The sequence below is a fragment of the Pelodiscus sinensis genome, chromosome 26, assembly GCF_049634645.1.
Source record: "Pelodiscus sinensis isolate JC-2024 chromosome 26, ASM4963464v1, whole genome shotgun sequence".
Classification (NCBI taxonomy): Eukaryota; Metazoa; Chordata; order Testudines; family Trionychidae; genus Pelodiscus; species Pelodiscus sinensis.
The window spans coordinates 19,428,947-19,455,758 of NC_134736.1; the positions used below are offsets into that span (position 1 = coordinate 19,428,947).

The window sequence follows — 26,812 nt, forward strand, 5'->3', positions numbered from 1 at the left end:
CTTATGAAACCCATGGCTTGAATTCTCAGTTATGCTAACCCATGCCCCCATCCCCCTACATCCTTCTGGCAGTTACACCTGCTTCACACTGTCAAAGCCATGCTATGGGGTATTAACATAACTGAGAATTTCACACCTACGAGGTTTTGTGAGGTTCTGACTTGTAACTCCCAGACCTTTAAAGAGCAACAAACTTGGTTAGCCAGGATTCTTACCAGGCCTTCTTCAATCATCAAAATCTGAACGTGACCTAATCTGAACAAGCCTGGTAATAAAAACTAGTGTTGAGGTTTGTTTGTTTTTAATTTCATGGTGAAATTCTGGAAAACCATTAATTTTCCTTAGGGAATACAGCAACAAACAGGTGTCAATAATTGTGAAAAATGGTTGACTCAGACCTTTTTTGATCTGATTTGAAGACATTTAGGGTGGAGCATCCTAAGAGTCACCACCCTGCTCTGCTCCTCCCCTTACCTTCTATCTCACACCTCCTCCTTGCTGTTGCTGCTCATATCTGGAGTGCGACTGAGAACAGATGCACTTCACTTCTGCGACAGGAAGGAAGCACATGGTGCAGACAGCGCAGGTAAATTCCTCCTCTTCTGACAGGGAGATGCAGAATGGTCTGTGTGTGAAGCTGGCTTTTTGAGCCTTCTATGATCTAGGGAGCTGGAAGGAAGGATTATCTAGATCAGGGGTGGGCAATCATTTTTGATGGGGGGGCACTCCAAGATTTTGGAAAGTGGTCGAGGGCCTCACTCTTCCATGATATTAATGGAGATGCGGGATCTGGGATGGAGGTTGGGTGAAGAAGAGAGCTTGGGGTGCAGGATGGAGACTGGAGTCTGGGAAGGAGTTGGGATGAAGCAGGTGGTTGTGATCCAGGACAGGGGACCAGAGTGCAGAGGTTTGGAATGTGACCTAGGGTAGAAGAGGCTTGTGATGCCAGGAGATTGGGATGCCAGTTCTGGGAGGGGGTATGGGAGTAAGAAGGGGTCAGAGGATTTGGGTATGTCGAATGGGCGGGGGCAGAGAGTTGGAGCAGGAAAGAGCTGGGGTGCCAGAAGCAGCCTGTAGCCAAGAGACTTACTTGCCAGCTTCCAAACTAGCCTGCCTACCTGCAGAGCTTAAATGTTTCCCATCCAGCCTGGCCATGTGCTTCATGACTAACTGAGCCCAGGGGAGGGGGCGTGATTCTTCTTAACTGGCTGTTATTCTAACAAGCAGCTCACATTGGCCGGTTTCTGTCAGAAACCGGCCAATGGGAATGTGCTGGGGTGGGGTGGCTCCTAAAACTTCCCCCCTCCCCTCCAGGTTTAAAACAGAAATGGCGTACAGGGCTGCGGGGCAAGCTGGGGAGCCTGCCTGGGGCTCCCTGCTGCCTCCATGGGCTGTATCTGGTGGCTTGGTGGGCTGTATCCAGCCCACGGGCTGTATTTTGCCCACGCCTGGTCTAGATGCAAGGGGGAACAAGCTGGGAATATGTTTGATATTGTTGTGTGGGGCCTGGATGAAGAAATGCTGGGGAGGCTTTTGCAAGTTCTCATGGCTAATCCCTCACCCCTCAACAACAACAAAAGGCACCTTTTGAGGACTGCCTGGACTTTTAAACTTAGTGATCTTTAGTGAGAAGGATTTTCCAGGGATTGGTGCCTGGAGGATGTTGGAAGCAGAGCCTGTCCTAACCAATTGGCGGCCCCAGGCAACCACTTGGCTTGCCTGTAGGGAAACCTGGGGGGAGGATTCGGGAAGTCAGGCCGAAATGTGGTCGTGACCCACCGCTAAGACCAGCTCTGTCGGCAGCCCCTTGAAAATGGCGGCCCTGGGCGACCGCCCGGCTCGCCCACCCTTAAGACCGGCTCTGGTTGGAAGGTCTCTCCTTTATAAGGGATCCCCTCCATCCAGGAGCTCAACAGCCAGAAAGCAGATGCTTCTAAGTGTGTGTGCATTGCCAATAGCTGAGGTGCTTTTTACACCTCTTGGCAAATTATCTGCAAGCAGGCTTTGATTTTTTTTTAAATAAATTGTGAATTATTTACCATGGTGGTTTTTATTACAAATTGGTTATAAAAAATTACATGGTATTGCTACATCTCCTGATTGGTTGACTGGAATCCTTCTAAGCAGACAGAAGGTACTTTGGGCACAAATAGTCATGGTTACGTGGACATTCGATTATGTGCAAAGATAACAGCCGTGTCCCCTCCTTCCATGCCAATGAAACCCTGTTCTTGGAAAAGGGAAAAAAAAGGGATGTGAACCTGGCCGAATGGAAAAGGGATTTGCAGTGCCCTGTGAATGATCAGGACTAAATGGGCCCACTTTGTCAAACTCTAGTGCTTAGCCAAAGGGCTTTGTGGCTTAGGCTGGTATTTATCAACACAGCTGGGTAGGTTCCAAAACACTCTGTATTTCAGGGCTGCTTGTATCTTTGGCATTGATTCAAACTCCTGTCTAGAAATACTCATATTGCAGCTTCCATTGTTTCTCCTCCCCCGCAGACACCTATCCTCCCTGTTAGGGGAAGAGATTGTAAAGTTCTGATTAGTTTAAAATGAAACAAAGCACATTTCTGTGCACAAACAGTTGCAGCAGGGCCCTGCTATGGGCTAAGCAGTAAGGTGAATCTATCTCTGTTAGGTTAAAAGGTCCTGGGGTATTTGAGATAGGGGAGAAGGCATGTAAAAGAGAGCAGGGATTAGAGGTGTACAGCTAAAAAACACAAGATTGGAAGACAGGCAAGACTGAACACAGCAGTCAATGCAACGATGAAATGTTCTTTAGGGTTATGATGCAGGTGTCTTAAATGACTATCAGGCAAGTGACAGCAAAAATCTCACAAGCACTGCAACATACAAGAACAGAGAGAAGAGAAATTCAGGTACCTTCTGACCCAAACCATATTCCCATTCTATTGGAATGCAGATTAGTTAACTATAAAATATGACCTGAGTTTTTTATTCATTGCAACTGAACTGGATTTGTTGTTAAACTACAACTTGCTTAGAAATTAGTACATTATGTTCCCAAGGATTTATATTTAAATTATACAGCTGGTAAAGCATGGGATGTGATGAAGTAGACTCCGCAGATAATATCATGGGGCTGGTTGAAAGACACTATGTTCATTTGTAGTTAGTAATTTGAAAATGTCCAACCTTGGTGCAAAGCAGCAATTCTAGAAAAGAAGAAAAAGTCTTTTTAATTGGCATGCCTATTATGTGCCAAAATAAACATATCATTTTACATATGACACACAATGTATTTAAATAGGCTCTCTGCTTTCAGAGCCTTTCTTAAAAGTCACTTCCCTTTGTCTTTTATTCTGCTGCTTATCTCCCCTCTGGTGCTATGCATTTTCTCTTTCGCCCCTAATTATATTTGGGCAAAAAACAATACCGAAATCTCCTGTCGTGCTGACAGGAGTGCTGACCAGCACCCGGTGACTAAGGGGTTAACTAATGTCTCCTAGCCAAGGTATCGGGTGGTCAGCCAATAACAATGCAGGTAGGAATTTCAAACAGGAAAAGGGGGTTTTCTGTCTCTTGTTTGAGACTCAGGACAGTTTCTCCCAGCTATTGAGGGAAATAGGAGAGACGCTTCTCTCTCCAAGTATGGAAAAACGTGTAGTCCATCAAGGGTTTTTATTTTCTTTGTTTGGGGGTTTGGAAATAATGTCTTAGCTTACTAATTGTTTTTTTTTTTCTTTTGTAATTAAGTCTTCAGCCCAGGGGCTTTCCCTGAGTATCAATACCAATGGTGGCTCTTTCCACCTAACCAATTTACTGTGCTTGCTGTAGTTTTGTTTCGATAGTAAAAGATTGTTTCTTTTTTAAAAATTAACTAGTATTGGTTGATTGTTGTGTGCCTAGTTACCAGGGCAGAGTCCATTGTTGTCTGTGGATTCCCTCTGTTCTTCCCAACTCCAAGCAAAACGGAGGTTGGAGTGGCGGGGGGGACTTCTCAAGTGATCTCTTCCCTGATTTTCTTGGAATTACTTGGGTGGTGGCAGCAAGTTCCTCAAAATCTGGGTATTAGGATTTTGTGGGGGGAAGTTTTTGTACCAGAGCCTGTAAAGGCAAGGTTCTGGAGTGCTCTTGCAGGCCCCCAACTTCTGCATTCATTGGAACAGCCTTGACACCCTCAAATGCAACACAAACACCAACAGCATATCTGTCCGGCAAAAAGGAAACTGCAGTCTTCCCCTGGCACTGATGAACTTTTCCCTTCCCCGCCTCAGATGTTTGCCTTTCCTGATGCACTGTCCTTAATTATCTGTCTAATTTGGAATATAAACTAGGTGAGACGGAAACTTTGCTTTTCTATTTCTCTACAAAACATTTTGTTCACTTATGGCAGGTGTGGGGAATCTTTTTGGTCAGGGGCCACAAAAAAATCATTTGGGGGCCCACACTGAGAAGCAAAAAACCCAAATGACCCCTCACTGACCTGGCCCCCAACTGAGAAGGAGAAAGATACTCCCCACATTCTCCTCACACCCCAGAGTTTAGGAGACCCAGCCTAGTAGATTTTATGTGCTCCAGCTTTGAGGTGGGGCATCAGGGGGCCTGGAGCGCCAGGCCTGCCTCCCCAATGCCAGGAGAGGGGGGGACTCTGAGCCTCAAGGGCCAGGTGAGGCAAGCTGTGGGCCTGAGGTTCCCTACCCCTGACTCATGGCAATACAAAGATTATTCAGTGCCCAGAGTTGTTAAACAACATCCTCTGCATGTCAGATAATTTACTTCAGACCCACTGTTCTAAGTGAGCAGCTTACAATGTTCCTCTCGGTGTCTGTTAATTCACATTTGCTATTTTGTTTTGCCATTCTGGGTTCCCATTAAGCTTTTTAAATTCACTTTGCTATTCTTCACAATCCTTCACCAACATAAATATTTCACAGCAGCTTTTGCTACTTCCCCATTCCATATTCCAGGTTACTGATGAATGTGTCTACCAGGCCAAATCATCAGTTGGCAGAACTTAACACAGCTTCATTTGGATCAATGTAGGTATGAAGATTTAAGCCACTCAGGCTACAGAATATAATTAGATCTCATACTGATTTCCAAGATACTCTAGTATTAACCTCTGTCCCTGAAGAGAAATGTATGTCATGTCATGCCAACAGGGACTTTTTAGAGGTTATTTTAAGCTGAGACCCATCATAACTTATTGTACATAAGTGCCCTAAATAAGAATGAAAAGTAGGCCCTAGTACAAAGCAGGGGTGGGGAACCTCAGGCCCGGGGGCCTCTGAGGCTCAGGGTCCATCCCTCCTCCCCCAGCAGTGTACAAAATCGACTAGGCTCAGGGCCCCCTAGGTGCTAAGAGGGGAATATTGGAGTGTCTTTCTCCTTCTCATTTGAGGGCCACTTCAGTGTTAATCTAGGTTCTGACAACCAATATCCTTAGGACTCTACAAATTTTCCATTAGAATGTCACTGCCCCGTGTGAGTTCATGATATAAATTGGACACTTAGAGTATGGCAACACAGCAAACGTATTTCGAAATAAGCTTTTCCAGAAGATATCTTCCGGAAAAGCTTATTTTGAAATAGAGCGTCCACACTACAGGGAAGTCTCAAAATTAGTCCGAGGCAGGCTCCTCTAATGTGGACGCGCTATCTTGATTTAGAGCCCCAGGAGGCACTGGGGAGGAATCATATATATGATAGCCTAATGTCTGTGACTTTGTAACGCTGTAGCGTTACGTCTTGCCTCTGGGGGGTACTGTTGCCTCCCTCTGTGGCGCTCAGCTGACTTCTGCGCCACTCAGCCGAGCTGCTTGCTCTCTCAGCTCTCCTCTGCCTCCTGCCTCTCTCTCTGTCTCTGTTTCTCTTCTCCCCCTCCTGCCTCTCACTCTCTCTTTGTCTTCTCCTCCGCCTCCTGCTTCTCACTGGGGGGACTGCGGAGCCCAAACGTCCCCGTGTGGAGGCAAGCAGCACAAGCGGCTGTTTGGGCTCCCCCACGGCAGCCCGACTGAGCCGCGCAGAAGTCAGCCGAGCGCCATGGTGGAAGGGAAGGGGGGCGGGGCAGTGATGTTTGGGCTCCGCAGTCCCCCAAGTGAGAGGCAGGAGGGGGAGAAGAGAAAGAGAGAGGGAGAGAGAGAGATGGACATGGAGGAGAGACCCGAAAATCCTGTTTTATGATGGGCTATTGGCTAGTAACTTTAGAATGGCCCTGGTGAGGAGCTATTTCGACATAGCAGCAGTGCAATATCCACACATACTCTCTTCCAAAAAAGCTTTTTTGGAAGAGGCATTATTCCTGGTGGAATGAGCTTTACCAATGTCAGAAAAAGCCCCCTGTTAGTTCGATTTTCTTTCAAAATAACACAATTGCTCTGTGGACACTAGTATTGATTTAATGGAATAATGGCTGTTATTCCAGAAAAATAGTGCAGTATAGATGCATATGCCATATACAAGAACATTTCAATATTGTTTGAGTACAGTTTTAGTCTCTCTTTCCACTAAGACTAATAATAATCCACCAAAAAGAGAGTGTTATAGGATCTGAAGAAAGACAAAGGTTTGTGTAGCACAAAAGGGAATCCATTTCTCGGTGTAAGAGGGATATAGAAGAATGCAAGAAGAGAAGGGTACAAAAAGGCAAAAGGAAGGTTTAGGTAGCAGGAGGGAACTAAGCAAGAAAGAGATTGTCCCGAGAATATTTGTTTAAAGAACAGCGTGTTATTTGATTTGTAGCAAGTATTTGAATGGTAGCACCGTGTGCATTTCTGTGCTCACTGCACTCACTTCTTGGGTCTCTTGTTATGTCTGAGTGCCAGCTAATTTTTCTCAAAATGTATAATTTCCCAGAGTGTGGCCAGAAATGCTTCTTGTATCTCAACTTCTTCTGTTTTTTTTTTTTTCCAAGTGGCTTTCTACCTCCTGGCCTTGCTCTCTGATTCCAACACAGAAAACAATGTTTCATGCCCTCAAACATTAATTACCTCCTTCTTTCTGAAGATTCAATATCTAACCCTTGTGCCAATGCATCATGCATTCACAATATGAGAATCCTAGAACTGGAAGGGACCTCGAGAAGTCATTGAGTCCACTTACCTGCCCTCACAGCAAAACCAAGTGTAACCTTTGCCTGGGCTAGACTTCACTGCCCTTCTCCAGTGTCTAAACTAAAGAAAACCCCTCAACTCCCATACAAAGTAACTGGAGACCCAGAGTTCAATCTAAGGAATTTCAGCAAGGATTGTACCGTGTCAGCCTCCCTACTTTGAAGTACCAAAAGAAACTAAAGAAATGAATTTAATTAAATAACTTTATAAAATCTTATGTGGAAAAAACAATCTAATTTTTACAACATAACCATTTTATAACCCACAGACATTGTCTTCATAGTCACAATGAACATTAATAAAAAGAAAGCCAAAAGAAAGATTTGAACAGTTCAGTCCACACAAAACACAGTAAGAAGAAACTGGGAGAGCCCAAGAGTTTAGATTAAGTTCACCAAAGTCTCAGTTTATATCTGTCATCATCAGATCTGCATCACATGTTGAGTCTGAACCGTCTTTCCACTTGCTTGTAGGGATCCTCAGACTCTTCCTCTGCTGTGGATCACTGCTAGACAGCCAGCTCCCTGATTAACCAGGCAGTCAGCTAACCAGTGAACTGACATCAAGAAAACCCTGTTACAAGAAAATACAAAACCTGAGAATAACAAAATAGAAATGACTCTTTCCGCATTGCCACATTTAGGGTAGTTCGAACTAGGGTGGTAGTGTAGACATACCCTTAGAGAGGAGCTGAAGAATCCCACTGACTGAGAAAGTGAACGAAAATAGCTTGGCTAAAATCAAAACCGTATTCAAAGCATACGATTAACACAGCTTCAGAGGGGTAGCGGAGTTAGTAGGTAACAGGAAAAACTTAAACAAATAGGGTGCGTCTGGACTGGCAAGATTTTGCTAAATCTGCCTAGCAACAATGACCCAGACACTGCTCACTCCTACCACCTCCCCCCCCCCCCCACGCCCCTGGTTCTCTTAAAGAGATAGCTCCCTGTTAGGTGCATGGGTTACACAAGCACTGTCTAGATAAGTGGTTCTCAAAGTGCAGGCCGCAGGCTGCTAGTCCGCCTTCCCTCCTCCCCCAGGCAGTGGACAGCCCATGCTGCCACAGCAGCCTTGTGGTCAGTGCACAGCTGCGAAACCGCAGCAACAGCTCCAGCTGGCAGGCAGGGAGGCGAAGAAAGCAAAAACTCAGCCCTCCCTCCTCACCCCCAGTGCAGGCCGCAGCAGCAGGTTGGGCAGGCTCGGGCGGGCTCTCGTGGTGCATGAGCAGCCGGCGCCCCCCCCTTTCCCAGCAGTAGATTAGGCTGTGCAGAGCCCCTCTGTGCTGAGAGGAGGCGACTCTGGGACTGAGGACCCTGCATGCACAGGAGGATGGTCGGGGCGTGGGGCCCTTCGGGCTTTGCACCAGGGTTCCCTGTAAGGTGCATGCCTGCATGGGGCGCACACCAAACATTTCAGTCCCATCCATCTCCTCAGCAGAGCAGCACAGCGGTGGGGCCACTGCTTCAGCCCCCAGCCCCACGGGAAGCTGGTAGATGGGTTTGGCCTTCAGCGAGCGACCGAGCCTCGTTTCTTTCTTCCCTGAAAGGAGCAAAGGCCAGTCCTACGCTGCACTCCAGGGCTACCTCTCCATGCGCACTGGTGCCACCCTCCTCCCACCTTCCCTTGTCTCCCAGCCCCTGCCTGTCTCTTGGCCCCTCCCTGCAGCCCCACCTTCCCTTCCCTTCCCTTCCCTTCCCTTCCCTTCCCTTCTCCCACTCCATACTCCCCACCATCCTGGTCTCCGCCCTGCTTTCTGCCCTCCTCTTCCAGCCACCCCCCTCAAACTCCTCACTAGAGTTGGCAGCTCAGTGGTAGCAGCCTTGGTCTTTCAGCCCCATCTTCAGCACCCTGCTTGGTGCCCCGAATGGATCCCCAGGCTCCATGAATCCACCAGCTCAGACAAGAAGAGCGGTCTGCTGGCAAGCCCCAGCCTTCCAGAGCAACCTTTTGTTTCCCTGGCCAGAAGTTTGTGCACCAAGACCGGTCCACCCCTTTAGCTGCCCCGTGTGCTGAGACTGGAGCTGGGCTGCAGTGTAGCTGCTGTTGGGCTGGGGCCAGGGTACAAAAATAGCACCATGGGCCTGGCTCCAGCCCAGGCACATGGGGCAGCCACACACCACACAGCCCCGCACTAGCACCAGGAGACTAGAGGAGGTTGAGGAGTGCAGGTGTCAGGAAGGCAAAAGGTCAGGAAGGGGCAGGGTGCAGGAGAGACACATATCAGGGAGCCGAGAGGAGACAACGAGGGGAAAGGGTGATGCTGGGAGAGGATAGGGCAGGAGCAATGAGGGAAAGAGGGAGGAAGGGGTGGGGGAGGAGTGGGTGCTAGAAGAAGAGGGGTGGAAAGGAGGGGTGGGCATGAGGAAGGAAGAGGATGGAGCAAGTCATGTGTGAGGGATCAGAGGGGCGTGAGGAGAACTGGGGCAGAGGGTACTGGGGCGTGGGCTCCAGGGAGGAAGAAAACAAGGGGGGCAGTGAGGGAAGGGAGAGGCACCAGGAGGGTGCAGGGGGAAAGGAAGGTGCAGGTGCCAGGGGGATTGTGGCGAGAAGCAGAAGGGCAGACACGGAATGGAGGCAGGGCAGTGGGTAGAGGGAGGTACTGAGAGGGGATGAGGAGGGGGGCTATGGAAAGGGTGGGCATAGCAGGGAAAGGAAGGGTAGGAGCAGAAGTCAAGGGGGGCAGGTCCCCAGAGGGCCGAGGGGAGTGAGAAAGGCAGGAGCCGTGATAGCAGAGGGGGGCGAGGGGCAGTAGCAGACAACAGGGGAGCAGATGGGACAAGGGGAGGGAGGGAGACATGGCAGCAGAGGGGGAAGGGAGCGGTTTATAACTCGGGTGCCACAGTGGCACATCCGAGCCAGCGCACGTGACCTCAATATCGGTGCACAAGACAAATCTCACTCCGCTCCTGGATGGAAAATCTCAGAGGAATCACTGCTTTGCACCCATGGGGACTTGGTTTGAGGGGAGGGGTCAAGCAGCAGCTTGGCTCCAGAGAGCACCATGGACTGGACACCCTGGGGTCACCTATCGGCCCAGCCTCCCTGTCCCTCCATTTCTGTGAAACCACCCCCCCAAGCCACCTTGACCACAGCCCTATTCCCAGGAGCACCCTGCCCCCATCTCCCTGAACCCCCTCAGCTACTCTGTTCCCCAGCTTTAGCCCCAGGCACTCCTTGCCCCCATCTCCCTACCCCTGTCCAGACACCCTACCCCCAGCCTACTCCTGCATCCTCCCCCCGGCCAGACACCTGCTTCTGCACCCTACCTCCCACCCACACCTTGCACCCTCACCCACTCCTGCATCCCATCTCCCTCCCAGATCCTGCACTCCATCCCTGTCTCACTCACTCACACTGAACCACTTATTTTTGTCCCCACCCCAGAGTCTAAGGGGAACCATAAAATCCACTAAGTCTGGAACCCCAGAAAAGTAAATTGGGCTATGGGAAGCCCTGAAACTCAGTCCTCCTTATCCCTTGTTCTCTAGACCTTTAATCATTTGTGTTGCTCTTCTCTGGACCTTCTCCAGTTTCTCCACATTTGTCTTGAAATGTGGTGCCCAGAACTGGACACAAGACTCCAACTGAGGCCTGACCAGTGCAGAGCAGAGCGGAAGAATCACCTGTCGTGTCTTGCTCACAACACACCTGTTAAAGCATCCCAGAATCATGTTTGCTTTTTTTGCAACTGCATCACACTGTTGACTCCTATTTAGCTTGTGGTCCACTATAACCCCTAGACCTCTTTCAGCAGTATTCCTTCCTAGACAGTCGCTTCCACTTCTGTGTGTGTGAAACTGATTGATACTTCCTAAGTGCAGTACTTTGTATTTGTTCTTATTAAATTTCATCCTATTCACCTCAGACCATTTCTCTAATTTGTCCAGATCATTTTGAATTATGACCCTATCCTCCACTTGCAATCCCTCCCAGGTTGGTATCATCTGCAAACTTAATAATAATACTCTCTATGCCATCGTCCAAATCATTGATGAAGATATTGAACAGAAATGGTCGCAAAACAGACCCCTGCGGAACCCCACTTGTTATGCCCTTACAACATGACTGTGAACCGTTAACTACTCTCTGAGGGTATGTCTACACTACAAAGTTAATTCGAACTAATGGACGTTAGTTCGAACTAACTTTGATAGGCGCTACACTAGCGCTCCGCTAGTTCGAACTTAATTCGAACTAGCGGAGCGCTTAGTTCAACTAGGAAAACCTCATTTTACGAGGATTAAGCCTAGTTCGAACTTACTAGTTCAAATTAAGGGGTGTGTAGGCCCTTAATTCGAACTAGTGGGAGGCTAGCCCTCCCCAGGTTTCCCTGGTGGCCACTCTGGCCAACACCAGGGAAACTCTATTGCCCCCCTCCCGGCCCCGGACCACTTAAAGGGGCACGGGCTGGCTACGGTGCCCGTGCCAGGTGCAAGCCTGCCAGCACCCAGCCAGCAGACCCTGCACCTGGCACGGCTCGAGCCACCCACCCGATGCCCCCCAGCTCTCCCCCTCCTCCCGGGACGAGGCTGGCAGCTCCCGGGAGCTTGCCCGGGACCGCAAGAGGCGGGCACCCGCCTGGGCTAGTGCGGACATCGTGGACCTCGTCCACGACCTCCGCACTAGGCACAGGAAAGTGGCCATCTAGGGCAGGAGAGCTGCCAGCCTGGCCACCCAGGAGCAGGAGTGCATGAAAATCAAGGGGGTCCACTGAGACCCCCGTCCCTGAGCCCTGAGCTTCCAATGGCCGTACTGGGTCAGACCAAAGGTCCATCTAGCCCAGTAGCCTGTCTGCCCACAGCGGCCAACCCTAGGGAACCTGGAGGGGATGGACCAAAGACAGTGACCAAGCCATTTGTCTCGTGCCATCCCTCTCCAGCCTTCCACAAACCTTGGCCAGGGACACCACTCCTACCCCCTGGCTAATAGCACTCCATGGACCCAACCTCCATGACTTGATCTCACGTCCCCTTAAACTCTGTTCTAGTTGTAGCCTTCACAGCCTCCTGCAGCAAGGAGTTCCACAGGTTGACTCTTTTCTTTGTGAAGAACAACTTTCTGTTACTAGTTTGAAGCCTGCTACCTATTCCTTTCCTTTGGTGTCCTCTAGTCCTTCTTTATGGGAACTCATGAAGAACTTTTCTGAATGCACCCTCTCCACCCAACTCCTGCTTTTAGAGACCTCTATCCTGTCCCCCCTCCGTCTCCTCTTTTCTAAGCTGAAAAGTCCCAGTTTCTTTAGTCTCTCTTCATATGGGACCTGTTCCCAACCCCTGATCATTTTAGTTGCCCTCCCTTCTCCCACCCTCTCTCTTCCCCTCTCCCACCTCCTTTTCCTAGTCTCCCCCAGTTTTGTTCAATAAAGACAGATTCCATTTTTGAACACAATTGTCCTTTATTTTGTACATCAAGAAAAGGGGCTAGGGAAGGGTAAGTGGAAGGAGGTGAGGGAGGAATGGGGTACAAGCTCCCGATGGGGAGGACTGGGCTGTGGGCTTCTGGGGGTGGAAGCTCTCCTGCAGCCCCCCAATTGCCCCATCTCCCTAGATGGCAGCCTGCGGCAAGTGTAGCCGGGCTGATGGCCGAGTGCTGTGATGTGCCCAGTGTGGGCACTCCGGGCACTCCAAGCCAGGACTGCTTTGCAAGCGGGGCACCCCTGAGAACTGTCTGTCCAGGGTGGGGGTCGGGACCCTTTAAGCGCAGCCCTCGGCTAGCCTGAGACAGCATCTCCACGCTCTAAGTCCTCCTCTGATGCCCTGCTGGCACTGCTTCCGGCCATCCTTAAGCCCAGTTCAGGGTCCACTTAATGTGGACATGCTAGTTCGAATTAGCAAAATGCTAATTCAAACTAGTTATTAGTTCTAGACGCGTTAGTTCAAATTAGCTTAGTTCGAATTAACCAATTCGAACTAAGTTAGTTCGAATTAGCGCTGTAGTGTAGACGTACACTTACAGATCTGTGCATTAGGATTTCACAGGAAGTGAAGTACCTAGTTGTGACAGCATTGCAGATTCCAGGACACTGCATCTAGAAAGGCAAGGCTCCTCTGAGTTATCCTGTTGTCAGGAGGATTGATGACAGAGTGACTTGAACATTGGTTTTTATCCTTTTAGGCCCAGGTATCCTGCAAGTTGGCTCAGTTATGTCAAGCTTCAAAGGCAATGCCCTCAGAGGCACTTTCTTCCTGGTCTTTGGGCTCGGGTGGTCTGTGAAATATCCACAGAAATATCTGAGCCGGACACTGAATGCAGACAATCAGGCAAGCCGCTGGATCCAGAAACTGGATGTCCTTGAAGGGGCAGCCAAAGCTTTCTTTGCGCTAGCAGGTAAGTTAGTCACTTTTGCTTTTTCCCGCTGCCCAAAGACCAATGAAAAGCATACCAGTGTCACACAGCAACTCTTCTCTCAGGGTATGTCTACACTGCAAAGTTAATTCGAACTAACAGCCATTAGTTCGAATTAACTTTGATAGGCGCTACACATACAAACCGCTAGTTTGAACTTAATTCGAACTAGCGGAGCGCTTAATTCGAACTAGGTAAACCTCACTCTACGAGGACTAAGCCTAGTTCGAATTAACTAGTTCGAATTAAGGGCTGTGTAGCCACTTAATTCGAACTAGTGGGAGGCTAGCCCTTCCCAGGTTGCCCTGGTGCCCACTCTGGGCCAACACCAGGGAAACTTTTCTGTCCCCCTCCCGGCCCAAGGTCCACGGTCTGGTTACATTGCTTGTGCCAGTTGCAAGCCTGCCAGCACCCAGCCAGCAGACCCTGCACCTGGCACAGCATGAGCCAGCCACCCGCTGCCACCCAGCCCTCTGCCTCTTCCCAGGACCAGGCTGGCAGTTCCCAGGAGCCTGCCCGGGGCCGCAAGAGGCGGATGCCTGCCTGTCTAGTGCAGAGATAGTGGACCTCATGGAGGTTTGGGGGGAGGCCTCCAACATCCACGACCTCCACACTAGGCACAGGATTGTGGCCATCTAGAGCAGGATAGCTGCCAGCCTGGCCACCAAAGGCCACATGCGAACCCAGGAGCAGGTTTGCATGAAAATCAAGTTGGTCCAGTTGGACCTCTGACCCTGAGCTTAGAACATAAGAGCGGCTGTACTGGGTCAGACCAAAGGTCCATCTAGCCCAGTAGCCTGTCTGCCGACAGTGGCCAGCACCAGGTGCCCTGGAGGGGATGGACCGAAGACACTGATCAAGCCATTTGTCTCGTGCCATCCATCTCCAGCCTTCCACAAACAGAGGCCAGGGACACCATTTCTACCCCTTGGCTAATAGCCTTTTATGGACCTAACCTCCATGAATTTATCTAGCTTCTCTTTAAACTCTGTTATAGTTCTAGCCTTCACAGCCTCCTGTGGCAAGACTATGTGCTGTGTGAAGGTGTGAAGGAGAACTTTCGCTGACTATGTGCTGTGTGAAGAAGAACTTTCGCTTATTAGTTTTAAACCTGCTGTCCATGCATTTCATTTGGTGTCCTCTAGTCCTTCTTTATGGGAACTAATGAAGAACTTTTCTTTATGCACCCTCTCCACCCAACTCCTGCTTTTAGAGACCTCTATCCTGTCCCCCCTCCATCTCCTCTTTTCTAAGCTGAAAAGTCCCAGTCTCTTCATATGGGACCTGTTCCAACCCCTAATCATTTTAGTTGACCTTTTCTGAACCCTTTCCAAGGCCAAAATATCTTTTTTGAGGTGAGGAGACCACATCTGTACACAGTACTGAAGATATGGCGTACCATAGTTTGATACTTCCCCTCCTCCTTCTTCCCCTGGCTTCCCCCTTCCATCTCCCTCCTCTCAGGTTTCCCCTTCCCCTCTCCCACCCTCTCTCTTCCCCTCTCCCACCTCCTTTTCCCAGTCTCCCCAGAGGTTAATCCCCCATCCCACCCCAGTTTTGTTAAATAAAGAGAGATTATATTTTTGAACACTCATGTCCTTTATTTTTTACATCAGGAAGGGGGGCTAGGGAGGGGTAAGTGGAAGGAGGTGAGGGAGGAATGGGGCACGAGCCCCCGATGGGGAGGACTGGGGTGGCTCTGCGGGTTCCTCGGGGTGGAAGCTCTCCTGCAGGGCCTCCTGGATCCTGACAGCCCTCCGATTGACCCCACTGGATGGCAGCCTGCGGCAAGTGCAGCCGGGCTGATGGCCGAGTGCTGTGATGTGCCGAGTGTGGGCACTCTGGGCACTCCAAGCCAGGACTGCTTTGCTGTCCCTCATCGAGTTAGACAAGCAAGCAGGGAACCCTGAGAACTGTCTGCCCGGGGTGGGGGTCGGGTCCCTTTAAGCACAGCCCTCGGCTAGCCTGAGGCAGCAGCTCCACGCTCTAAGTCCTAAGCTGATGCCCTGCTGGCACTGCTTCTGGCCATCCTTAACCTCGGTTCAGGGTCCACTCAATGTGGACATTCTATTTCGAATTAGCAAAATGCTAATTCAAATTAGTTTTTAGGTCTAGATGCACCAATTCGAATTAGCTTAGTTCGAATTAACTAATTCGAATTAAGTTAGTTCGAATTAGTGCTGTAGTGTAGACATACCCTCAGAGACGCTGTGGACTTGCCCTATAGTGGAAAATTGATGACTCTGTTTTCAGTGTCCTTCATTTTTAGCATTTTATGTAGCCAGTCTTACAACATCCTCAGAAATAACCAGGGAAACAGAACACCACCCTAGACGTTAAGAATTACATCCTCGGAAGCATCTGCAATAGATAATCCTAAGCAATTCCATTGGGACTTCTCATTCTCTCCAGCCTGGCTCATATTCTGCTTCCTTTCCTCACTTAGAAGGAAAAACCATGATCTGTATTTGCCTTTGCTCTTTAGGGATGCTGGCTGAGCAGTTCGTCCCTGACAGTCCCCACATCGGTCTCTACAGTGAAGAGACCCACAGCTGGGAGAAGCTGACTAACTGGCAGTACATGACCATGTACCTCTTCTATGGCCTCTCAGGCATTGTGGATGTTCTTGCCTGTTCCCCATTCAAGCTGACTCTGGGACTGGATCGCCTCTTGCTGTCTGTGGCTATGTTTACTGAAGGTGAGTAGTGAGTAATGACAAAAGGGCTGAACAGTTTGGCTGTCTGCGCTTTAGGAAACTTGACTGAGGGCATGGCTACACTACAGATTTTTGTCGGAAAAACAACCTGAGTTACGTCCACACTGCAAGTGCGTTCTTTCGACAGTAAATAGAAAGAACAGAGGGGGTTTTGCGGTATTGGTAATCTTCATTCTATGAGGAAGAAGACTTTTTGCGGAAGAGCTCTTTTGGAAAAAGGCGTGCGTGGATGGGGAAGAGGGAGTTCTTTAGGAAGAAGAGGAAAGAGGAAAAAGCGCAGGTACCATGGTGGCTATTCTGTCTATATCAATCACAGTTTACATGTGAGAAAGCATCCATTCAGTCTGGATGCTCTCTTTCGAAAAAGCAGATCGCTTTTTTGATGCATTTTTGCAGTATGGATGCTTTCTTTCTGAAGAAGCTTTTTTGGAAGATTTCTTCTGAAAAAAGCTTCTTCCGAAAGACAGAGTGAAGGGCCGATCTTCTTAAATCTTTGGCTCTGAATTGGGTCATTTATAGCATTGAACAAACCAGGAGGATGTGTGTTCGTCGTTCGGTGACTAGTCCATGACATTAGTTATGTCAGTTGGATAGTGCTAATAGCACAAGTCCAAGAAACATGTAGCAGGCGCACCACGGGAAGACTGTCATCATGCTACCCTTCAGAAAGAAGCCTGTAATCTAGACGTAGCCTCATAATAGAACATGGCTGGAGAGCTAGTAAACTGCTTCCACAGTCACTGGGTCACATTTGTATGGGCTTGGATATGAAACTGTGGCTGGTCGCCTGGTTCATGTGAACAGTATCACAGCCTCAGCTGAAGCTCTCCATACATATGGCCCAAGATTTGAAGCTGCAATGAAACCTGGCAAGTTCAGAGAGGTTTTGTGTTCTTGTGGTGAGCATTTTGCCCAGTTCTAATTTCACATGTCCAGCAGGGTTTCCAAGGCAATGAAATAGCCTTTTGGCTTTGGTGGTGCAATATCCCAACACAGCCACTATTATCTGGACAACAAAGGCAGTAATAATCACAATGATATGTGGTCACTATGGTTACAGCTACGCTGCCATTTTTTTTCCGGAAGAAGATATGCAAATCATGCTTGCATTTGCATATCTTCTGATTCTTTTTGCAGAAGAGGTTTTGCTGCTATTTGGCCCCGTGTAGACGGGGCCAAATGTTGGGGGGGAAACCCTCTTTCACAAGACCCTGCAAACCTTGATTTACAAGGAATAAAGGGTCTTGTGAAAGAGGGTTTTTTTCCCGACATGCTTATGTGACTGCTAAACAAGGCAACCAAAATTTGCTCTAATAACCAGAAAGGGAGAGTTCCTTCTGGATGCATGGGAAACAGGTATGCACAGGGTAGTGCCTGCCCTGATGAGTTGGATATTTGGAGGCTTTGCATATTTTACAGCCACTAGATGGCAGTTGTGATATAAAAATGCATGGTCCTCTGGCATCTGAGAAACTAACAAAAATATATAGGAAAAACTTAAAAAACAACTAATAGTCTAGCAGCAGAGCAGTGGTCACCAACCAATAGATCGGGGTCTACCAGTAGATCTTGGAGCCTCTGACAGATGATCCTGACTGGTTTGGCCAAGAGGCTATCAAGTGCTGGCACTTCAGCTGCCTTTCCACCCACTGGTGGGATAAGTATCAGAGGGGTAGCCGTGTTAGTCTGAATCTGTAAAAGCGACGAGGAGTCCTGTGGCACCTTATAGACTAACTGAAGTGTAGGAGCATAAGCTTTCGTGGGCAAAGACCCACTTCGTCAGATGCATGTCAGATGCATGCATCTGACGAAGTGGGTCTTTGCCCACGAAAACTTATGCTCCTACACTTCAGTTAGTCTATAAGGTGCCACAGGACTCCTCGTCGCTTTTGGTGGGATGAGGGATCTTTTGGAAAAGGCTTTATTTTCTGAAAGATCCGTGTCTAGACTGGTGCTTTTTCCCAGCAAAGCTCTGAGCCGGAAAAAAGTGGCAGCCATTTTTATGCTAATGAAGCAGGGGAGATTTAAATCCCCGCTTCATTTGCAATTGCAATATGTCTAATTTGCATCCCTTTTACAAAAAAGGGATGCAGTCTAGACACAGCCTCAGGTGAATGCCCTATCCCCTAGTCTACTCCAGAACCCTCCCCAACTCCAGTGGGTCCCTTATCCTGCCTTTCTAATGCAGGCACAGCCCCATCTCTGGGGCAACTGGTGTTGGCTGCCAAGCTGCTTCCTGAGTGGGTGGAAGCTGAGTCCACCACCCTGTGCTCCAGATGCTGATGCCTTATCCCTTAGGCCACTCCAGAACCCTGCCCACCTTATCCTGCTTTCCAAATAGGGGAGTCAGCTCCATCTCTGGGGCAGCCTGGCCACTCAGGGAGTGGGTGGGACTTGAACCTACCACCATGTGCTCCCCAGAAGGGTGCTCTAGCATCCTCTAGCCCACTCCAGAACCCAGCCCACCTCCCTACCTTCAGCAGGTCCCTTATCCTTCTTCCTGGTGGGGGAGGGGAAGCCAGCTCCACCTCTGGGGCAGCCTGTGTTTGCTGTCTTACTGCTCCAAGGTGGGCAGAGGGGAGGCAGGACTTGAGCTACCGAGGAGAGGGTAGAACTCAAACCCAACACTCTGTGCTCCCTAGGCAAATGCTGTAGCTTCTAGGCCTCTCCAGAACCCACCCCACCTCCTGGGAATCCCATCTCACACTCTGAACCCCTTGGCCCAAGACCAAAGCCTGCATCCGAAACCTCCACCCCAGCCTGGTGAAAGTAAATGAGATTCAGGGGAAGGGAGATGGAGTGAGTAGGGTGAAGCCTCAGAAAAGGAATGGAGCAGGGTGAGGCCTCAATGAAGCGGGGGAAGGAAGCCAGGCCAGGGTATTTGGGCTTGAGGTAGATCTTACCTTGTACTTGGAGACCACTGATCTAGGGGTATGTCTACACTACAATGTTAGTTCGAACTAACGGAGCGCTTAGTTCGAACTAGGAAAACCTCATTTTACGAGGATTAAGCCTAGTTCGAACTTACTAGTTCGAATTAAGGGGTGTGTAGCCCCTTAATTCGAACTAGTGGGAGGCTAGCCCTCCCCAGGTTTCCCTGGTGGCCACTCTGACCAACACCAGGGAAACTCTATTGCCCCCCTCCCGGCCCCGGACCACTTAAAGGGGCACGGGCTGGCTACGGTGCCCGTGCCAGGTGCAAGCCTGCCAGCACCCAGCCAGCAGACCCTGCACCTGGCACGGCACAGAGCCACCCACCCGATGTCCCCCAGCCCTCCCCCTCTTCCAGGGACCAGGCTGGCGGCTCCCGGGAGCTTGCCCGGGACCGCAAGAGGCGGGCACCTTCCTGGGCTAGTGCAGACATCGTGGACCTAGTCCACGATCTCCGCACTAGGCACAGGAAAGTGGCCGTCTAGGGCAGGAGAGCTGCCAGCCTGGCCACCCAGGAGCAGGTGTGCATGAAAATCAAGGTGGTCCACTGAGACCCCCCCGACCCTGAGCCCTGAGCTTCCAGTGGCCGTACTGGGTCAGACCAAAGGTCCATCTAGCCCAGTAGCCTGTCTGCCAACAGCGGCCAACCCTAGGGACCCTGGAGGGGATGGACCGAAGACAGTGACCATTGGTGACCGAAGACAGTGACCATTCCTTTCCTTTGGTGTCCTCTAGTCCTTCTTTATGGGAACTCATGAAGAACTTTTCTGAATGCACCCTCTCCACCCAACCCCTGCTTTTAGAGACCTCTATCCTGTCCCCCCTCCATCTCCTCTTTTCTAAGCTGAACAGTCCCAGTCTCTGTAGCCTCTCTTCATCTGGGACCTGTTCCCAACCCCTGATCATGTTAGTTGCCCTCCCCTCTCCCAACCTTTCTCTTCCCCTCTCCCACCTCCTTTTCCCAGACTCCCCCAGTTTTGTTCAATAAAGACAGAGTCAATGTTGGAAGAAACGTTATCTTTATTTTGTACATCAGGAAGGGGGGCTAGGGAAGGGTAAGTGGAAGGAGGTGAGGGAGGAATGGGGTACGAGCCCCCGATGGGGAGGACTGGGCTGGCTCTGCAGGCTTCTGGGGGTGGAAGCTCTCCTGCAGCCCCCCAATTGCCCCCTCTCTCCAGATGGCAGCCTGCGGCAAGTGCAGCCGGGCTGATGGCCGAGTGCTGTGATGTGCCCAGTGTGGGCACTCCGGGCACTCCAAGCCAGGACTGGTTTTCAAGCGGGGAACCCCTGAGAACTGTCTGTCCGGGGTGGGGGTCGGGTCCCTTTAAGGGCAGCCCTCGGCTAGCCTGAGACAGCATCTCCACGCTCTAAGTCCTCCTCTGATGCCCTGCCGGCACTGCTTCCGGCCATCCTTAAGCCCTGTTCAGGGTCCACTCAATGTGGACTTGCTAGTTCGAATTAGCAAAACGCTAATTCGAACTAGTTTTTAGTTCTAGACGCGTTAGTTCGAATTAGCTTAGTTCGAATTAACTAATTCGAACTAAGTTAGTTCCAACTAACTCTGTAGTGTAGACATACCCTAGGATATTAACTGCAACCCTTGCTTCCTGTGGCCACTGCCTGTGAATCCCTTTCTCTCACTGGCCTGATACAACTGAATTATTATGTGTCAGGTTTCCTGTTCTGTTTCCATGACTACAACAACAACGCTCTGGGTCAGCACCTCCATACCTTGCTGCTCATCGCTATATTTGGTGGAGCCCTTTGCGCCCTGATGGAAGCGTTCCTGCGAGATAACACCATCCTGGAATTCTTCAGGACCAGTTTCTTCATTCTCCAAGGATCCTGGCTCTGGCAGGTCAGCTGTTCTTATCCATTACCTTTAGTTGAGCTTGATAGGTTTGGTGGGGACAGGGACAGGAGAGAAGACAGTACTGCTGTAGTTTGTTTATTGTGACGGCATGTAGGAGCCCCACTCATAGAGCACAATCCATTATGCTAAGTGCTGTACAAATGCACCACAAAAAGACAGCATGCTCCAGAGAGTCAACATTACCCATTATAGACCAATGTTTAGTGCTCTTTACTTCAGGGGTGGGCATGATGTGGCCAGAGGGCCAGATCCGGCCCGCCAAGCCTTTCAGTCCATCCCGTGGCCTACTCCACTGGACCTACAGGGAGGGAGCAGCCCCAAGGCTCAGAGCGACTGGCAGCTCCATCTGCCCCTCTGCGCAAAGTTGGGGTGAGGGGAAACTTTGCACTCTGTGAACCCCCTCCTTCACCCAAACTCCCTCTGAGACCTCACATCCTTTCTTGCACCTCCTAACCTGAGCTCTCTTCTGCACTCAGCCTCCATCCCAGACCCCCAGACTTTATGGAAAAGTACAGCCCCTGACCACTTACCAAAATTTTGGAGTGGTCCCCCATCAGAAGTTATTTCCCACCTTTGCTTTACATATTGGTGATCTTGTTGGGTATTTCTTAGTAAACACCATATAATTATACAGCTGTTTATTCTTCCAGGTAGTTTGGTAATGACACACTAGGCCAAATCCTTGATTATCTTCAGTGGATTTATGCCATGGATGACTTTTTCCCATTGGGTCTTTAAATCATTTAGCTCCTACTTTGGTGGGAAGGAAAGTTCATCTATGTTTGTGCTGTTCAGCAGCTGTTATAGCATAATGGTATGTTGATCCCCCATTTTCACTTTATGTAGCCAAACGGAAACCCTCCCCCCCTCCTCCTCCCCTCTCCCCCGACATCCTTGGGAGAGAGAATCCTTGAGAGCGAAACTCTGTCTTCAAAGGCTCCAGGGCCTCCAGAGGTGCTGGAATAACAATGGCCCTGGTTGCTAGACAGGAACCAGATAACAGCGGCAATTGGGCCAGCAGGTGATCGGGGCCTTGGGCTGCCCTTGGCTGGTACCAGTATTGATACGCCTACACACACCGTCCCAGAAGAGGAATCTGCAGCCCCATCAGAAAAAGGATGTCTGGCCCTAGTGATTTAGTTACCTCCACCTCACAGGTGCAAATTAAGCTTTGGACCCCCTGTGGGAACGGGCGTCACAAAGACATTCCAACTTAATTGGCATTTTAATGACAAGAGAAGCATCTACGTGACCACAGGGGTATAAAGTGGAGCCTTGTGCCCCACTCTAATTGGAGATCCACCCATATACCTGCTGGTCAGGCGGTCTTGGATCCCCGACACTTTAGGGACACCTTCGTCTCGTATCAGCTGCTTCCCATTGGGATTGAGAGAAACGCTGGCTTCGCTGGAGTAAGGATCGCAGGGGTGAGAATATACCTGCTAGGTGTCTATTTTTGCGTGCATTCAATAAGAGCTCAGAGAACCAAAAAGGTTTCATGGTACCTTTAAGGGACTTTTTATTGTAATTTGTGTCTTGTCTTTTTCTAGTGGCTGTGTTATCTGTAACACAGCAGTAACATTTAACTGCTAAGCTTGCCTTGTAACAATAACAATAGTAACTGTTTAAGCTTTTAACCTGACTACCCCTGACCGGCTTTGGTTCTTTTTTATTGTGTTTGGTTCTGTTACAGCAACAAGGGGACACGCAGTAAGAGCTGAGCATTGAGATGTGCCACCTCCACGGGGAAGACTCTTTGGGGCACCCGTCAGCCTCCCTGGCTGCCCACTGCGAAGGGACTTTTGTCCTAGCAGTCGAAGTCTCGGGTGTAACGAGCTCTCTCTGCACCACCTTGGGGCACCTGTCAGCCTCCCTGGCTGCCAGCAGCTAAAGACTCGGGTGTGATAGGGGTCACAGACCACTCATGCTCTTATCTTGCACCACAGCTACTATATGAGACTTGAGTATAGATGCAATATTGACTATGCCAAACATAACGAAATCTTGAATTGGGCCTCCTAAAAATCAGGAGTAAAAAACTGACCAAATATTGTGAGATGTGCATTATAATTGTGAAAGTTGGCAACAGTGTGCCTCAGCCATGTTGAAATCCCAAGAGCTGTAAGACTGGCATTACTGGAAATTAATTCTTCCAGTGGACAAGCCACCAGACTGAGAATCAGGAGTCTGGGTTGCTTACCAGACACGAGGTACAGTTTGTTCGCTCATTGCCTCAGTTTCTCTGACAAATGAGCATAGCATTCACCTGCCTTTTAAAACAGTGTTGTGAGGCTTAGTTGTTTGTTTATGAATTAGACACCGAATCATGTTGCCTGATTCCAAACACTTTGTTTTAACCACTCTATATAATATTTCCTGTCTACAAAATCTCTCTCATCTCCTTTTGTCCAGCACCTTGGACTAGCCAAATTCTAGTGCTCAAGAGAGGAGTATGGGGGAGTCTAGGGAGGTGAGAGCAGAAGCAACAGGCTAGATTGAGGTTTGCCCAAAGTCAGTCCTGTTCAGACTGAGCGTATTCATTCCAGCCATCCAAAGAGTTAATAGAGCCCAATGTAGCACTAACAAATCCCCTGTTTAAAAAGTTTGTCAAGCATACAGAGGGAATTGGTGAGGGCAGTGATTATCGTGAGGCTTGGTCTACACTACTGTGGGCCACTGATCCACGTTATGCAACTTCAGCTGGGTTAATAATTCAATGGTAGATGGTCTCCCATCGAATTCATCTACTCTTCTCGTTCTGGTGGGGTACCAGAGTCGACAGGAGAGCATTCAGCAGTACATTTATCATGACTATACTCAGCATGATCAACCCCTGCTGGAGACACAGAATGATTTAAACCCAGACAGGATGGCCACGCTTCCACAGAATTCAGGGCATGGGAGTGGACTGAACAGAGTAAGAAGTAAAAGGGAAAAGTGAATCCAGTCGTGTTCAGGGTATTTTTCTTTATTTTGTAGCAGGTAGCATAGACATGCCCTGAGCCAAGAGCATGATGCCTCTAGTGCGGGGGGTGGGGGTGGGGGAATAAGCAGCCTGTGGGCCAGACATGGTTCACCAGGGTTAGCCCTTGGCAGGCTGCCAGACACTTTATTTATCTGCGTGGGCACTTGCAGCTCCTGTTGTCTGCAGGTCACTGTTCCTGGAAAAAGGGAGCTGTGAGAAGTGGTGGCCCAGCCTGCACTGCTTCCTGCAGCTCCCATTGGCTGAAGAATGGCAAATCACAGCCAACAGGAACTGCAAGCAGACGTGCCTGCAGATGTGCAAGTAAATGAAACGTCTGGTGGCTTGCCAGGGGCTAACCCAGGTGAACCATGTCCAGCCTGCAGGCCGCTTATTGCCAATCAGTGGGTAGATATGACCATTTCTCAGATGCTAAGGCCTTCATCTTCATAGTGGAGAAGTGCAGAGGTGTGCTAGATGTCCCGACACCTTTCTTACTCTGTAAAATGGTGCATCTTTTTGTATTTTAACCAGATTGGATTTGTGCTGTCCCCACCATGGGGAGGGCCAGGCTGGGACCAGAGTGACCGTGGAAACTTCATGTTCCTCACCATGTGCTTCTTCTGGCACTATGCAGCTGCTCTCCTGGTCACAGCAGCCAACTCTGTTTTCTCTCACTGGTACGTGGTGGGGCGGGGCAGTGGCAGGTCAGGACTGAAGAACAGTTTGTGTCTATTTTGCAATAACCATTCATTGTTAGTCAGTGTCAGATAGTTTGTGCAATAATTAGAGCTATTTAAATAGCACTGCAGTGCTATGCTGAGCAACCTGTTCATGTTTTGCTGTGTGCACAGAATTCACATTGGCATCAATGGAAGTTAGATGCATGTATCAAATGTAGGAGAGAATCAAAATAAATAAGCACCTATATCTGCTACTGTACTATGGATAACAATCATTTTTATAGTGGGTGTTTCCATAATAACTTAATTATGGCTTTGCTTGAAAATTGTTGACACAGGCAGTAGTGGGCTTTTAGGGAACAGCCTGACTAGTTGAATATACCAGGTTAACATAACCAGACTAGAAGCATATGCCTAAATTAAACATTCTAATGGGTGAAATGATGGTGAAGGATCCAGTGCTTCATAGAGTTGAATAGCTTTTGAATAACAAAGGTAGTTGGGTTCCCAGACCATTTAAATTGGTGAAAGTATTGTTTCCCTAATCAGTTACTGAGCTAGGGGTTAGTGTTCTGTCATCAGACCAGTGCGCTCAGACATCTTTTTCTTTTTTAATGCAGGTACAGAAAGGCATGCCAGGCAAACTTTAGAAATATCGATGTCGAACTTGACTGTGGATTTTGTTTACGAAAAACCAACCAGAGCTTGGACCCTGTCCTTCTCCCAGAGCATGGGTTGGATGAAAAGTGAGGATGTGGCTTCTGCTTCTTTTCCAGAGGGTTGTCCCTTGTTTAAAGCTCTTAAGATGAGTTTTTATTTGCCATTTTAAATAAGATTGAAACTTTATAATGAAGTATTTATCATGAGAGGAAAGTGCCCATAATATCCTATTATGCCATTTGGACAGAACCAAGATGTAAGAACTTTGTTCCCCCTCCCATCACTGCAGATTCTCTTATACCCAATAGAGCTGAAAAAAGGACTGAATTTTTTCCCGTGTACGGGTATGTCTACACTACAGCACCAATGCGAACTAACTTAATTCGAATTAGTTAATTCGAACTAAGCTAATTTGAACTAGTGCATCTAGACCTAAAAACTAGTTCAAATTAGCATTTTGCTAATTCGAACTAGCATGTCCACATTGAGTGGACCCTGAACCGAGGTTAAGGATGGCCGGAAGCAGTGCCGGCAGGGCATTAGAGGAGGACTTAGAGCGTGGAGCTGCTGTCTCAGGCTAGCCGAGGGCTGTGCTTAAAGGGACCCACCCCCACCCCGGACAGACAGTTCTCAGGGGTTCCCCGCTTGCAAAGCAGTCCTGGCTTGGAATGCCCAGACTATCCACACTGGGCACATCACAGCACTCGGCCATCAGCCCAGCTGCGCTTGCCGCAGGCTGCCATCTGGGGAGGGTCTATTGGAGGGGCTGCAGAAGAGTTTCCACCCCGAGGAGCCTGCAGAGCCACCCCAGTCCTCCCCATCGGGGGCTCATACCCAATTCCTCCCTCACATCCTTCCACTTACCCGTCCCTAGCCCCCCTTCCTGATGTACAAAATAAAGGACACATGTGGTCAAAAATAGAAACTCTCTTTATTGAACAAAACTCGGGGAGACAGGGAAAAGGAGGGTGGGAGAGGGGAGGTTCTACTCCTTCCTCAGTTTGCTGAGAAGGGACTTGAGCAGCTGTTTCTGAGGTGGCTGAGGGTTGTTCTTTGTCTTTCTCTGCTGCAGATGTTCCACTTTCTTTCCATACTCAGTAGGGTCAGGCCTGTGTAGTGTGCACAGGAGGTTGGGGTTAGAAATAGAATTCCCCCTTTACACTTGCTAAGAACGCATTTGAACAAAAGTAGGGGAGACTGGTAAAAGGAGGTGGGAGAGGGGAAGAGAGAGGGTGGGAGAGGGGAGGGCAACTATAATGATCAGGGGTTTGGAACGGGTCCCATATGAAGAGAGGCTAAAGAGACTGGGACTTTTCAGCTTAGAAAAGAGGAGACTGGGGGGGATATGATAGAGGTCTCTAAAAGCATGAGTGGTGTGGAGAGGGTGAATAAAGAAAAGTTCTTCGTTAGTTCCCATAATATAAGGACTCGAGGACACCAAAAGAAATGAATGGGTAGCAGGCCTCAAACTAATAACAGAAAGTTGTTCTTCACAAAGCAAATAGTCAACCTGTGGAACTCCTTGCTGCAGGAGGCTGTGAAGGTTAGAACTAGAACAGAGTTT

The 26,812-nt window shown here is 49.2% G+C and overlaps 1 protein-coding gene across 1 annotated transcript; it reads left to right on the forward strand.

The window, feature by feature from the left end:
* Positions 1 to 497: 497 nt before the first annotated feature.
* Positions 498 to 26,377, forward strand: LOC102451006 (transmembrane protein 45B-like). Its single transcript, XM_006116693.3, has 6 exons — positions 498 to 586; positions 13,193 to 13,405; positions 15,909 to 16,121; positions 20,744 to 20,928; positions 24,440 to 24,585; positions 25,209 to 26,377. The coding sequence occupies exons 2-6, from the start codon at positions 13,222 to 13,224 to the stop codon at positions 25,336 to 25,338; spliced, it is 858 nt and encodes a 285-aa protein (XP_006116755.1). The 5' UTR covers positions 498 to 586; positions 13,193 to 13,221; the 3' UTR covers positions 25,339 to 26,377.
* The last annotated feature ends 435 nt before the right edge of the window (positions 26,378 to 26,812 follow it).

What these genes read in the sequence shown, in the direction of transcription:
- LOC102451006 (XM_006116693.3), top strand. Translation starts at nt 13,222, where the DNA reads ATGTCAAGCTTCAAAGGCAATGCCCTCAGAGGCACTTTCTTCCTGGTC. An exon ending in AGCTTTCTTTGCGCTAGCAG is followed by an intron (nt 13,406 to 15,908) that starts GTAAGTTAGTCA and finishes TTTGCTCTTTAG; the next exon opens with GGATGCTGGCTGAGCAGTTC. An exon ending in AACTCTGTTTTCTCTCACTG is followed by an intron (nt 24,586 to 25,208) that starts GTACGTGGTGGG and finishes TTTTTAATGCAG; the next exon opens with GTACAGAAAGGCATGCCAGG.